Source organism: Camellia sinensis, chromosome 12, assembly GCF_055761805.1.
Source record: "Camellia sinensis isolate YWXY chromosome 12, ASM5576180v1, whole genome shotgun sequence".
In the NCBI taxonomy this organism is placed as follows: Eukaryota; Viridiplantae; Streptophyta; class Magnoliopsida; order Ericales; family Theaceae; genus Camellia; species Camellia sinensis.
The window spans coordinates 52296279-52308177 of record NC_138972.1 but is presented as its reverse complement, the minus strand read 5'-3'; the positions used below and the strand labels follow the sequence as shown (position 1 = coordinate 52308177).

At 39.5% G+C, this 11899-nt stretch overlaps 1 protein-coding gene across 1 annotated transcript; it reads right to left on the bottom strand.

The window, feature by feature from the left end:
- Nucleotides 1–10986: 10986 nt before the first annotated feature.
- Nucleotides 10987–11899, bottom strand: LOC114286383 (ribosome-inactivating protein PMRIPm-like). The gene is made up of 2 exons (XM_082896873.1): nucleotides 11739–11899; nucleotides 10987–11380 (listed from the first exon to the last, which is right to left on the bottom strand). Exons 1-2 carry the CDS (start codon nucleotides 11897–11899, stop codon nucleotides 10987–10989), a joined length of 555 nt encoding a protein of 184 aa, XP_082752999.1.

The following is an 11899-nucleotide window of genomic DNA, read 5'->3' as shown; positions in this document are numbered from 1 at the left end:
CAATAAGCCATCTCCCTCCCTTTTGTAGAGAGCATTACCATATATCATATATTGCATAGACTGCAATTTGACTTTTCTACTGGCCTTCGAAGATGGACCAGCCAAGTACTGCATTATTGGATGCCTCCAATCTTGTTCTTGTAAGTCATTATGATTGACTTCCAAGATCACATCCCTTTTATTCAAAGGTTGTATTAATCTCTGATATGTTGTTTGGCTTATGTCCCTTTGTGTATTATCCCTTCTCTTGAAGTTCGAAGCTTTCTGAGCCACATCATTGGCTCTATTGTTCAAGAATCTTGGAACATGGGTTACATTTGCTATTTGAAACTGAGAAAGCAAATGTAATGCAACAACATAATATGGCAGGATACTTATGCTTTGACACTTGAAAATTCCTTTCACTTGGTTAACCACCAATTGAGAATCTCCAAATATGTCAACTGCATGTACTTGTAATCCAATAAGAATCTCTAGTCCCACAATTAAGGCTTCATATTCAGCCTGGTTATTGGAACAGGTAGCTTCATCCACTCTAAAACCATGGGTAGTTTCTGTCCCTTGTGGAGACTTGATTACAATACCAATTCCAATTAACCCATTTGCTTTCGACCCATCGAACCACATTTGCCATGGCTCAACACTGGCCATACCAAGTTCCATTATCTCCTGGCTCTCTGTTTGAGATGGATGATCTGCCAAGAAATTGGCTAAAACCTGCCCTTTTACTGCCCTTTGAGGGACATATTCTAGATGGAATTCTGATAAGGCAAGTATCCATTTGCCAATTCTTCCCCTCAACATTGGTCTAGATAACATATATTTAACCAAATCTGTGGTTGCAATTACCAAGACAGTTGTAGGCAAAAGATAATATCTTAATTTTATTGCAGCAAAATACAAAGCAAGACACAGCTTTTCAACAGCTGAATATTTACATTCACAAGAATTTAAAAACCTACTAAGGTAATAAATAGCTTGCTCTTTGCCTCCTTCATTGTCTTGGGCTAAGAAAGCTCCCAATGAATCCTCTGCTGCAGCTATGTACAACTTCAAGGGCTTGTTCCCCTTTGGTGGCATCAGCACTGGAGGGTTAGCCAAGTAGGCCTTGATACCTTCGAAAGCAATTTGATGCTCTGCTGTCCACACAAATTCCTCTTCATCTTTCAGCCTTAACAAGGAAGAAAATACTTTAGTTTTCCCTGCAGTGTTAGAAATGAACCTTCGAAGAAAGTTAACCTGCCCAAGGAACCTTTGTAATTCTTTCTTACTTGATGGGGGTTTGGCTTCAATGATTGCTTTGGCTTTATTCTGATCAATCTGTATTCCTTTCTTGTGAATAACATAGCCCAAGAAATTTCCAGATGATACACCAAAAGCACATTTAAGAGGATTGAGCTTTAACTTGAACTTCCTCATCCTTTCAAAAGCTACTTCTAAGTGAAACAGGTGCTCCTCTATGGATTGGGACTTAACCACAATGTCATCAATATAACATTCCAAATATCCTCCAATAAGATCATGAAAGATAGTGTTCATGGCTCTTTGATATGTAGCTCCAGCATTCTTTAGACCAAATGGCATTTTAACCCATTCAAAGGTGCCAATATTCCCAGGACATCTGAATGCTGTCTTGTGGATATCTTCCTCTGCAATGCAGATTTGGTTATAGCCGGAATGCCCATCCATCATTGACAAGACTTGGTGACCTGCTGAACTGTCCACCAGCAAGTCCACTATAGGCATAGGGTACTCATCTTTGGGAGTTGCCAGATTTAAATTTCTGAAATCGATACATACCCTCATTTTGCCATTCTTCTTGACTGCAGGCACAATATTAGATAGCCACTCGACATACCTGCCTGTTCTAATAAAACCTGCCTTGAGGAGTCTAAGGATCTCTTCCTTAACCTTCTGAATTACTTCTGGACTCATCCTCCTTGGTTTCTGCTTGTAAGGCTTGAAATTAGGCTTCATGGGGAGCCTATGTTCCACTAATGACCTATCCAATCCTGGTAGTTCATTATAAGACCATGCAAAGCAATCTTTGTATTTCTTCAGAACAACCAATAGCTGGTTTCTGTCCAGAGCATTCAAACAAGCACTTATATAAGTGGGCTGTTGTACAGAACCTTCCCCTAGATTTACTTCTTCTAAAGGGTCTTGTGCATAAGAACTCCCTCTGGTTTCTTCTACCTTTGAAGTGATCTTCAAGCTTGGTTCTGCCCCCAGGTTCTTCAATTCAATATCTCTTCCCTCCTCTTCATAGACAAAATCTGTCCACAAGGCTTCCTCTTCCTGTATCTCCTGGACTTTTGTTTCAATGTCCAAGGCACAGTACTTACCAAGAGTCAAGACTCTAGCCTGTTGCTTCTGCTGTTTGCAGCCAATTATCATGGCCTCTCTCTCTTGCTCCTGAACTTTCTGGACTATTGCTTTTATGTCCAATGCTGAAAATTTAATCAAAGCCAAGGACTTGGCTTCTTGTGGTTCCTCTCTTTGCCTATAACCAGGCATCATTGTCATCTCTAAGGACAACCTCTTCATCAGCACTTTTTTGGACTAAGTGCTTCAGGTGTGTCACCTCCTCATCAGCCGTCACTTCGGCTGAGCTGTCATCTTTCATCAGTATAGTGAGAGGTGTCACTCCCTCAATATACAATTTAGCCTCCGCAAAGTCTGCATAGGCTATGAAGGGTTGAGGATCCGCATCGATTTCCTCTGTCTCTCCATTGCCTAAAGCCATCATGATTTTCTCATGTAAAGAAGAAGGCACACATTTGTTAGTGTGGATCCAATCCCTTCCAAGCAAAGCATTGTATTTAGCATTACTGTCGATTACGAAGAATGCTGTCATACAATCCCTGGTTCCCACACTTAAATTAATGGGTAGAATCCCCTGAGCCATTTGCTTATCTCCAGCAAAACCAGCAATGGTTGTGCTGGTTGGTATCAACCTGGGATTCTTTTTTCCTAGTTTCTTCAAAGAAGATTTCGGGAGTAGGTTTACTGCTGCCCCATTGTCTATCAGGACTCGGTTCAGCTGTATCCCATCAAAGAAAGCCTTGATGTACAAAGGCCTGACGTGCTGCGTCATCGAATCTGAGGGGCACTCAAATGGATACGATAGATTGATGCTTACCACTTCCTCACTTTCATATTCATCTTCCATCGGGGTAACCATTTCGAAATTATCTTGCACCATGCTTGCTTGCGAGTCTTCACTAGAGATCTGAACTGGATCAGCTTCCTGCCCCTCTTGATTTTCATCTCCAGCTTGGAATTCCTGTGGTAGTATGTGTACCATGTTCACTGATACTGGGGAAACGAGCCAAACTGGATGGCTGGCTGTACTTGTTCCCCCTCTTGGTTACTTTGGTTGACTCCCTCAGAAACATCCTGCATGATGCATTCTGGTATTTCATTGCTAACTGATCCCTTCGAAGGATCTTTCTCAACTGGCTCTTCAGTCAGAAACGTTTGCTCAGCCATGAAGGCTTCGAACATCTCTTCCTCCATGACCTCTTTCTTCTGGCTTATGCTAATCTCTTCTTCGGTCTCGCTATCTGTCTCCATCAGAGCTTTCTCCAACCCTACCAAACTAGCCTTCTCTCTGGTTTTCAGTTCAGAATGAACCTTAGCCAACTGTTCTCGGCTGCAGACCACTTTGCTCTGTGGAACTGGCTTTGGAGCATAGTCTGACTTTGGGTTCTTCCTTCCTTCCGTTTTGACTGGTGAAGAATTTTCTCCACTTTCCTTCAGATCTTTCTGATACTGGGTGTACCTGCGCTGAATTTTTCTTCTCTGTGATCTTGAGATGACTGGGACCATATCTGGTTCCCTTGTCTTTGGGTGTTTGAGCAGCACCCAATTATTTGGAGCCACCATAGGAGGCCTGATCATCCTGCCTTGGTTTACAACATCTCCTCGAACAGGCAATTCTCTAGGTTTGTTTTGCGTTACAAACCAGTCTGGGACTCCAGGTACCCATGAACTTGCTGATTCAGACGCTGAACTGCCCTTTTCCACCTTCGAAGCCATCTTCGAAACTGGCCGTGAAGGTAAGTGCTTGGTTTTGTCCTCATGTTTTGAATCTGACTCAGACCTTCGATAAGGGTGACCATTTTCTGTCCTGCGTGAAACTGGTCTAGGGGGCCAATCTCTGGCTTTGATTCCATGAACTGAACCCCTCTCCAGTTTTCTTTCAGAATGGCTACTCTCCATTCTATAATAGTTATGTGGCCTGGATTCATGCAAGAGCTTCTTGCCTTTGTCATGCATTCTGTTCACCACAGGCTCAACCATTGGTGGTCTCTGCCTATCACTAGCCGGATACGGCCTTTTGTTGTAAGCATTGGTTGACTTAGGACGTCTCTGAACATCCCTGTAGTATTGCTTCCCATCAGTTGGAAGCCCCTTCAACCACTTGTAACTGAGTCTGCACCTGGGGCACATTCTCTGCATCACCGCTGCTTCCAAGGAGTTGTCATCTAGTGTTTCTTCGTCAGATTGCTCCTCCTGATGTGAGAAACCTTGTCCAATAGCTGGTGGGTTTCTAGCCTCCTTCTTAGCAGTTATCTGGTTGGCAGTATGCATTTGCACGTTGACCTCTTCCAACTCTTGCAGAGATAGATTCTGGAAGTTTGGTACAACCACATTAGCTGTGCCTTCTCCAACTTCTGGAAACGGATCACTGTCAATTCCCATGGCTTTTTCTGTTTTAGCTGGGACCTTCAAACTGCCTTTCCGAATCTGTTCTTGGATCCTGTCTCGAAAAACAATGCAGTTTTTAGTCGAGTGAGACCAAGAATTATGCCATTTACAGTATACTTTTCCTTTCAGTTCATCTGGAGATGGTAGTTTTACTCCTTTTGGTAACTTAAGGAAATTAGCCGCGAGCAAATAATCAAAGATGTCATCTGCTTTTGTTAAATCGAAAGAGTATTTTCTGTGAAAGTCTTTCTTTTTAAACTGCTGGTCTATAGTTGTATCCTTATGAATTAATGCTTCACAGATTACGGGTTCTTTGCCTACAATCTCTGCTGCATCTATTTCATAATTAGGATCTCTATAATATGTCCTATATAATGCATTATTTCGATCTTGTTGCTCTTCTAATAATGCTTCATATCGAGACACCTTATAGGTCAGTTCGACCAAATCTCTGAATTCAGTTGAATCAAACTTCTTTCAAAGCCTGAATTCTAAACCATTTTGGGCCAATCTGACGAATTCTGGCTTTGGCAGGATGACTCTACATTTATTTCGAGCCCTTTTAAATCTGGCAATAAACAGAGTAGCCTTTTCTTCAGGCCTTTGACTCAATCTAGCCAAATCTGCCATAGATACTTCTAGCTCTGATTGGAAGAATTGGGCATGAAATGCCTCTTCCATTTGTTGCCAATTTTGAATGGAGCCAGGTGTAAGGTTGATGTACCATACAAATGCTCCCCTCGTTAGGGAATTTGGAAATAATCTCAGTTTCATATAGTCATGGTTAGTAAATTCACCGCATTGAGCAGCAAACCTAGCAATATGTTCTATCGTTGATTGATTTCCAGTCCCATAAAAAAGGGTAAAATCTGGTATCCTGAATCCCCTTGGGTATTCATGTACCCTATCTACCCATTCTGGGTATGGTTTTCTGTATATAGGAGTCTGGACCCCCCGAGCCATTGGTCCACATATCTCCCTAACAATATCAGCAATCTGGTCTCTAGGGACCATATTTTGTGCCTGCTGAACCACTACTGGAGGGGCAAACACAGGATTTGGTGGACAAACTTGTGCTTGTGGTCCTCTTGTTCCATAAGGTGGTAAATTTGGGGCTGGTTGTCCTTGCGGTGCAGGTTGCTGTTGAGGGTATGGGTAACCCCTTTGAGCATGACCTGCGAAAGGACCTGCAAAAGGTGCTGGAACAGGTGTTGTGTCTCTGCCATTTGTAGGAAAACCCTCCAACCCCCCGGGTGTAAATTCGAATAAGGGATTAGTGTACCCCCTTGTGCCAGGTATGGCTTCGAACATGGGATTTGTAACCATTCTTATGCCAGTTTCTTGTATTTGGCCAGATTCACCAACTTGTGTGGCTTCATTATTAAGTACTGAGGCATTTTGGCCTGCTATAGGCCTTGAAATGGGTTCATACCAAGACTGAGGTGATGGTCTTTCATAGTTCTGATTACTAGTTTGACTATTATACTGTCCATTAACTTGCATAGGCTGTTTTTCTCTAGCCAATCTTTGTTGGGGGACATTTACGACTTCCTCCGTGTGTCTTGTGTTTGTTGGTTGGTGGTTATTCATTCAATCCAAAAAGGATGTTGCCCACCTTTCCATTGTGTTCATTAATTGTTGTCCCATGGCATTTACTAAACCATCCCATGGATTTGTTGGTTGAATAAATGGCACAGTGGACGGTCCAATTCCTTGGTTTTGTCCAATAATATGAACATATGGTTCTTGTCCAGAAGTACTGGTCTGTTCGACCATAGGTTCTGACAATATAGGAGTTTCCACAGGATGTGTTACCACATTATCCTCTAGATTTGGTATTTCTACCTCTCCTTCCATGCCTTCTTCCAAGCGTTCATTTTCTCCTTGTCGTCTTCTTCTAGCCATTTTTAATTAGGTCCCACCGGGTGTGCCAAAAATATATGTTGGCTTTTTGGCTTTTCGAAGGGTATTTTTGTGAATATGAGCGTGCCAGCAAGGATCAATCAGTCCTTACAGAAATTGTGATTGCCAACCAATTATCAGACGATTGTGTTTTAGTTCTTTTCAGCCTCAATGAAGAGGACTTTTACTGGTGGCTTGACTTAGGAGAAGTTAATAGAAATAACAGTAATATGAAGAACAATTGAAGTATTTCATAAAAATGAACACTTACAATGGTCCGAACTCAGCCTCGGAGAGGTTTACAACAGCAATCTACTTGAATCTACTTGAAGCTACACCTATGAATCGAAGTGCAGTGCGGGTATTTAAAGTGCAGGTATTTAAAGAACAGGTATTTAAAGACTGGAAATGTAAAAGACTGGAAAAGAAAATATATGAAGTAAATGACTGATTTGTATGATCTGAGTCCGTCCTCTTTTTCTGGGGGCTGCCCTGCTATTTATACTCGTCAGTGATAACCTTCGAACTGCACTTCGAACCGTCGAACTGCTCCTCCATGATCGCTGATCATGCTTCCTTACAAGTAGCTCCATTACGCCATTACTGGCAGTTGAGCTTCCCTCTTGTACTTGAATTTGAATATGAGTAACCGTTGAAAATATGTCATCTTGCATCCCGTTATTGATCTAGTGTTACTCAGATCATGTGAGGACCAATATTTATTGCCACGTGTACGATCAGGATTAAAGGCTTGAATAACCTTCCTTTATTACCCTTACTCTGCCACGTGTCGAACTGTAACTGGCTTTTACAAAATATGTAGCCAACAGTCTCATTTTGGTGGTGCTATATGCACTAATTAGTGTACCAACACTAATTTTGATATTATTATTGATCTCATTCATTAATAACATTACAAATATCAAAAACCTTTTAAATTATGTCACATCATCAATTGATATACTAATTAGTACACTAATTAATACATATAACATTATTGGTCTTATTTATCTCTCTTTCTTAGCAAACCATCTGCAGATTCTAAATGTCACAAACCTCCTCACAATAATCCTTTTTACTCGCTCTCCTCTCTTACAGTCTCCTATTCTTTCAAATTACAACACCAGGCTTCCAATAATCAAATAGTAATTGTGAAAATTGCTCTCCCTTGCGATCTTCTCTATTTATGGCTAAGTGTCGATCACAATGGCTTCAACTGTTGGCTGAATGATGGTGAAGTGGCACCAAAAAGAGTCCAAAACAAAAATGCAAAGCAAACTTATCTGTGGAGAAAGATGAAGGGTAACTGTTTATTTTATACTCTAAAACCAATTCATAGAATAATTTAAGGGTGAGATGTGGGGGTTTAGGTAGTTACAACAGTTTCAGAGTTTGAACAATTTGTCATTGTTGTAATTCTCGGCTACAGCAATATTGCTATAACTAGTTCTAGTAGTCATGCTGCCTGTCACGTCCCTACATTTCCCACAATGAATAATCACCAATTTCCATTTTTAAATATAAACATGAGCAAGTGTTCAAGGTTAACATCATCTACAATCTCCAACATTTATATTCATTGATCATTAAGAGATTTACAAAAGGTATTCCATATGCAAATATACATTCAACATTCCTAGTGTATGAATCTATAGCATATGGCATAGTAGTTCAAATGCAATTCAATGCCCCCAAGGGCTATAATTTTCAAGGCTTAAGCCCAGTTACATAGAAATGGTTTCAACCCATACACATAAAGCCATTGGCTTGCAAAACTAACTTCAACAAAAAGAAAGATCCTCATGCTCTCAAAACATATCGCATGCCTCTAACTCGGCAAGAATTACCACATCTTTTCCTGTGCAAAATCCCATAGGGGTGAGCACAAAGTCTAGTAGAAAAAACTTAACAAAGTATATACATTTTATACAACCTCACGAGATAAATGTGCATGCCATGCCATTTTCAAAACAACATATATCTTTATCTTTTGAAAAACCTTCGTGCTCAATGCAATCATGAGAAATTAACATTTTTAACAATTTTAATGTAATTAACAAGAGGGATAAATATGACTCAGGTAATCCCTAGGTTAGTGTCTGCAAGTAGGCTTAACAAGTACTACCAAATCCCCACTTTATCCGTGACTAACCGGAAGGCACGTGGTGCCTCATCCGCGCTTGTTTTCGGTATTTCACCATGGACACTCAGACTAACTTAACCAATACCATCTACACCTCCTTATCCAGACTTAGCAACATATTTACCTGAGAACAAATCGATATGATCTTGTTTCACAAATCAATTTTCATTCTCAAAATAATTCTTTTCTCAAAACAATAGTTTTCAATTGATATTCTACATCAATGATAACAAATGAAATGGAATGGCAATGTGGTATGCAACAATATACTCGAATGATTCGAATCTCAATTTTCACTACACAATCTTCCATTATGATCAAAATTTTCATACCGCTTCACGCAGTAATCTCATAATAAATCCATCAAGTGGTAAATAATAATTCTATTTACATGCATCCTCCACATGTTAATCAACTATTTCAAATTAGCCACCTCAAGACAATTCAATTATGTACTATATATATATCAAGTATCCAAATTCAACATTTCTTATGTTTCCAAAAATTTCCTTATTTAAATACAAACATACAATCTTCCACAATTTATACACTATAATACTTTATCAACCATAAATTTCGTAATATCTCAACATTTTTTCAAAATTCCCAAATTTCTAGGGTTTCACCAAAACTTGATCTTTCCTTTTTTTTTTTTTTTTTTTTTTGAGAGGGCCTTGCCCAAACAACACACACAAGACTACATTTCTTACACTCTCATTATTTGGAGAGAAGACCCACTTTAAAACTCATTTGGAGTACACAACCCAAAATCATAAGTTCAAATAACAAGAAAGCTGTCAATAAGCATAGACTTGTAAAAATATATATATAACTCTAAGAAATCCCTACCTCAAGCCTTGGAGAAAAAGATAGAAGAAAACCCCCAAATTTGACAGTATTGAAACCCGATCTCTACCACACAAAACATAGCCCTCGAAGAGTTCTCTAACTTTGATGAAGGGACAAGGGTCAAAACTTTAATGGATTTGGAGAAATCAAGGGTTTAATGTAGTTTGGTGAGGGAAAAGTAGAGAGAAGGGAGAGAAATGTGTTTTAGAGAGAGAGAGAGATGAGAAAAAAGTGAGATACACTCGGCTTAAGGAAAAGAAAAGGGAAAAATTTTTGGACTCAGCAATTTTTGCACGTGCGTGCCTTCTTTCGCACGTGTGGCGCGTACTTGTCCGCATGTGTGGTCTCTTTCCCTGCACGTGCAGCCTGCTTCTCACACCTACTTTCTCGCGTGCAATTAAAGCAACCTTAAACCATTGGCTGCCTCACCTCATCGCACGTACGCCCCAAGGCCCCACAAGTGTGGTTTTGCCCTCCGCCCAAAAAATACACTAGTTGAAACTGAGACACCCCTGATCCAATTTCACGCCTTTCGAAACAAGTGAAACCCAACTCACACATATCAAAAATTGTATCAAAACAATTTTAATAGATTATTGAACCGGGCATTTGATTTTAGATCACATGACTCCATGTCAAAATGTAAGTTTTTAGTTGTTAATTTTTAATTTTCATTTGAAAAAAATTAATGATATTAATATTGATTGTCTTCATACATAACACAATCAATCAATTACATAAACAAAAAATTAAAGTTAGTCTTCATAGTTTTTTTTCGTTTGAATGAAAATAATTTTTATTTTAATCTTTGCACAATAAATTAAATTATATTAATTTGGTCAATGTCATTTTCTTGCAGGATTTGCAATTATATTCTCAGCCTCATGCCACCAAAATTAGATTTTCTATAGATTCATCATATATCATTTTTTTGATATTAGATTTTCTATAGATTCATCATATATCATTTTTTTAATATATGTATATATTTTGTAAATATTGTACTGCTTTTTAAAATATTGGTATATATTTTCAGTTTGATTGAAGTTATTATTAATCTTACTCTGTAATTCTAATTTTTTTTCATATATCTTTCTCATAATATTATTTTGATAACTTTTTCCTCAAGTGTCCGACCTCTAATATATACTAAAATAGATGCAACATAAGAAAAACACAGAAGAAGAAGAAAGCCATATGCCAATCGATCACATTAACCTCCACATTGATCAAGAAATGCAAAAAAGAGTCCAAAACCAAAATGCAAAGCAGACTTATATATGGAGAAAGATGAAGGGTAACTGTTTATATTATGCTCTAAAACCAGTTCACAGAATAATTTAAGGGTGAGATGTGGGGTTTAGGCAGTTACAGCAGTTTCAGAGTTTGAACAATTCGTCGTTGTTGTAGTCCTCGGCTAGAACAATATTGCTATAACTAGTACTAGTAGTCTTGCTGCCTTGGTCGTAAAGAATCGCTATCATGGTATAGCGACTGAGCGTAGTAAAGTCGTTTACTATGAGGGGCTTGTAATTGTCATCTTGAAGCTGAACGCTCTTAATGAAGTGTTCTCCATCTTCGGAAAGCTGAACCTGCTTGGACATAGCCGACCATTCGTTCTCCATGCTCACTATCAAACCTTTCGATGTAAAAGTTTTTTGATCGATTATGCTTTTATGGACTTGTTCCTCAATGCGTTTGAACCTTGCCGCTTCAGAGACCATCTGAACGACCACAAGGAGCGATTCGGCTATGCTCCGACCGTTCCACAACCTTGTTATGGCGTCAGCTAGGGGAGGTGGTCCCAGAGGGAATTGGTCCCTCTTCTTTGATTACTTCTCAAGGCTGTCATAGTAGTTCGTGTAGCTTAACTTGGTTTGTTTGGTGCCGACGAATAAACTTTTGAGTTAAAGTGACGTAGCGTCTTTGAAAAAATAGGATTGGCTATTTGCACTGCTAAAAGCCAGAGAAATGTTGAGACCCCTTTTTTGGGATTTCAAGACCCTCAATTTAATTTTGGCATTTGATGTGTGTGGGGGGGGTCTACTTATGTGGACCCCATATTATGAGTGATTAGGATGAAAGTGAAGATTGTAGGGGTCATGTATGTATGTGTGGGGTTTTCTATCACAATTGACTAAAAGCCACCACATAAAAGTTCGCCACATCTATTCCCAAGGTGACGGTGTCGCCATTGATGAGATTGACCAAAATGAACCGGTCCCCATCCAGCACATTACCTTGGGTCTTCAACACTGGTAGATTATTTACTGTTTCGATTCCCCGTGACAT

Excerpts from the sequence above, each read along its gene's own strand:
- LOC114286383 (XM_082896873.1), bottom strand. The coding sequence starts at position 11,899 with ATGTCACGGGGAATCGAAACAGTAAATAATCTACCAGTGTTGAAGACC. Across the intron at positions 11,381-11,738 it reads GTGGTGGCTTTTAGTCAATT|GTTGTGGAACGGTCGGAGCA; the intron begins GTGATAGAAAAC and ends CGCCATAACAAG.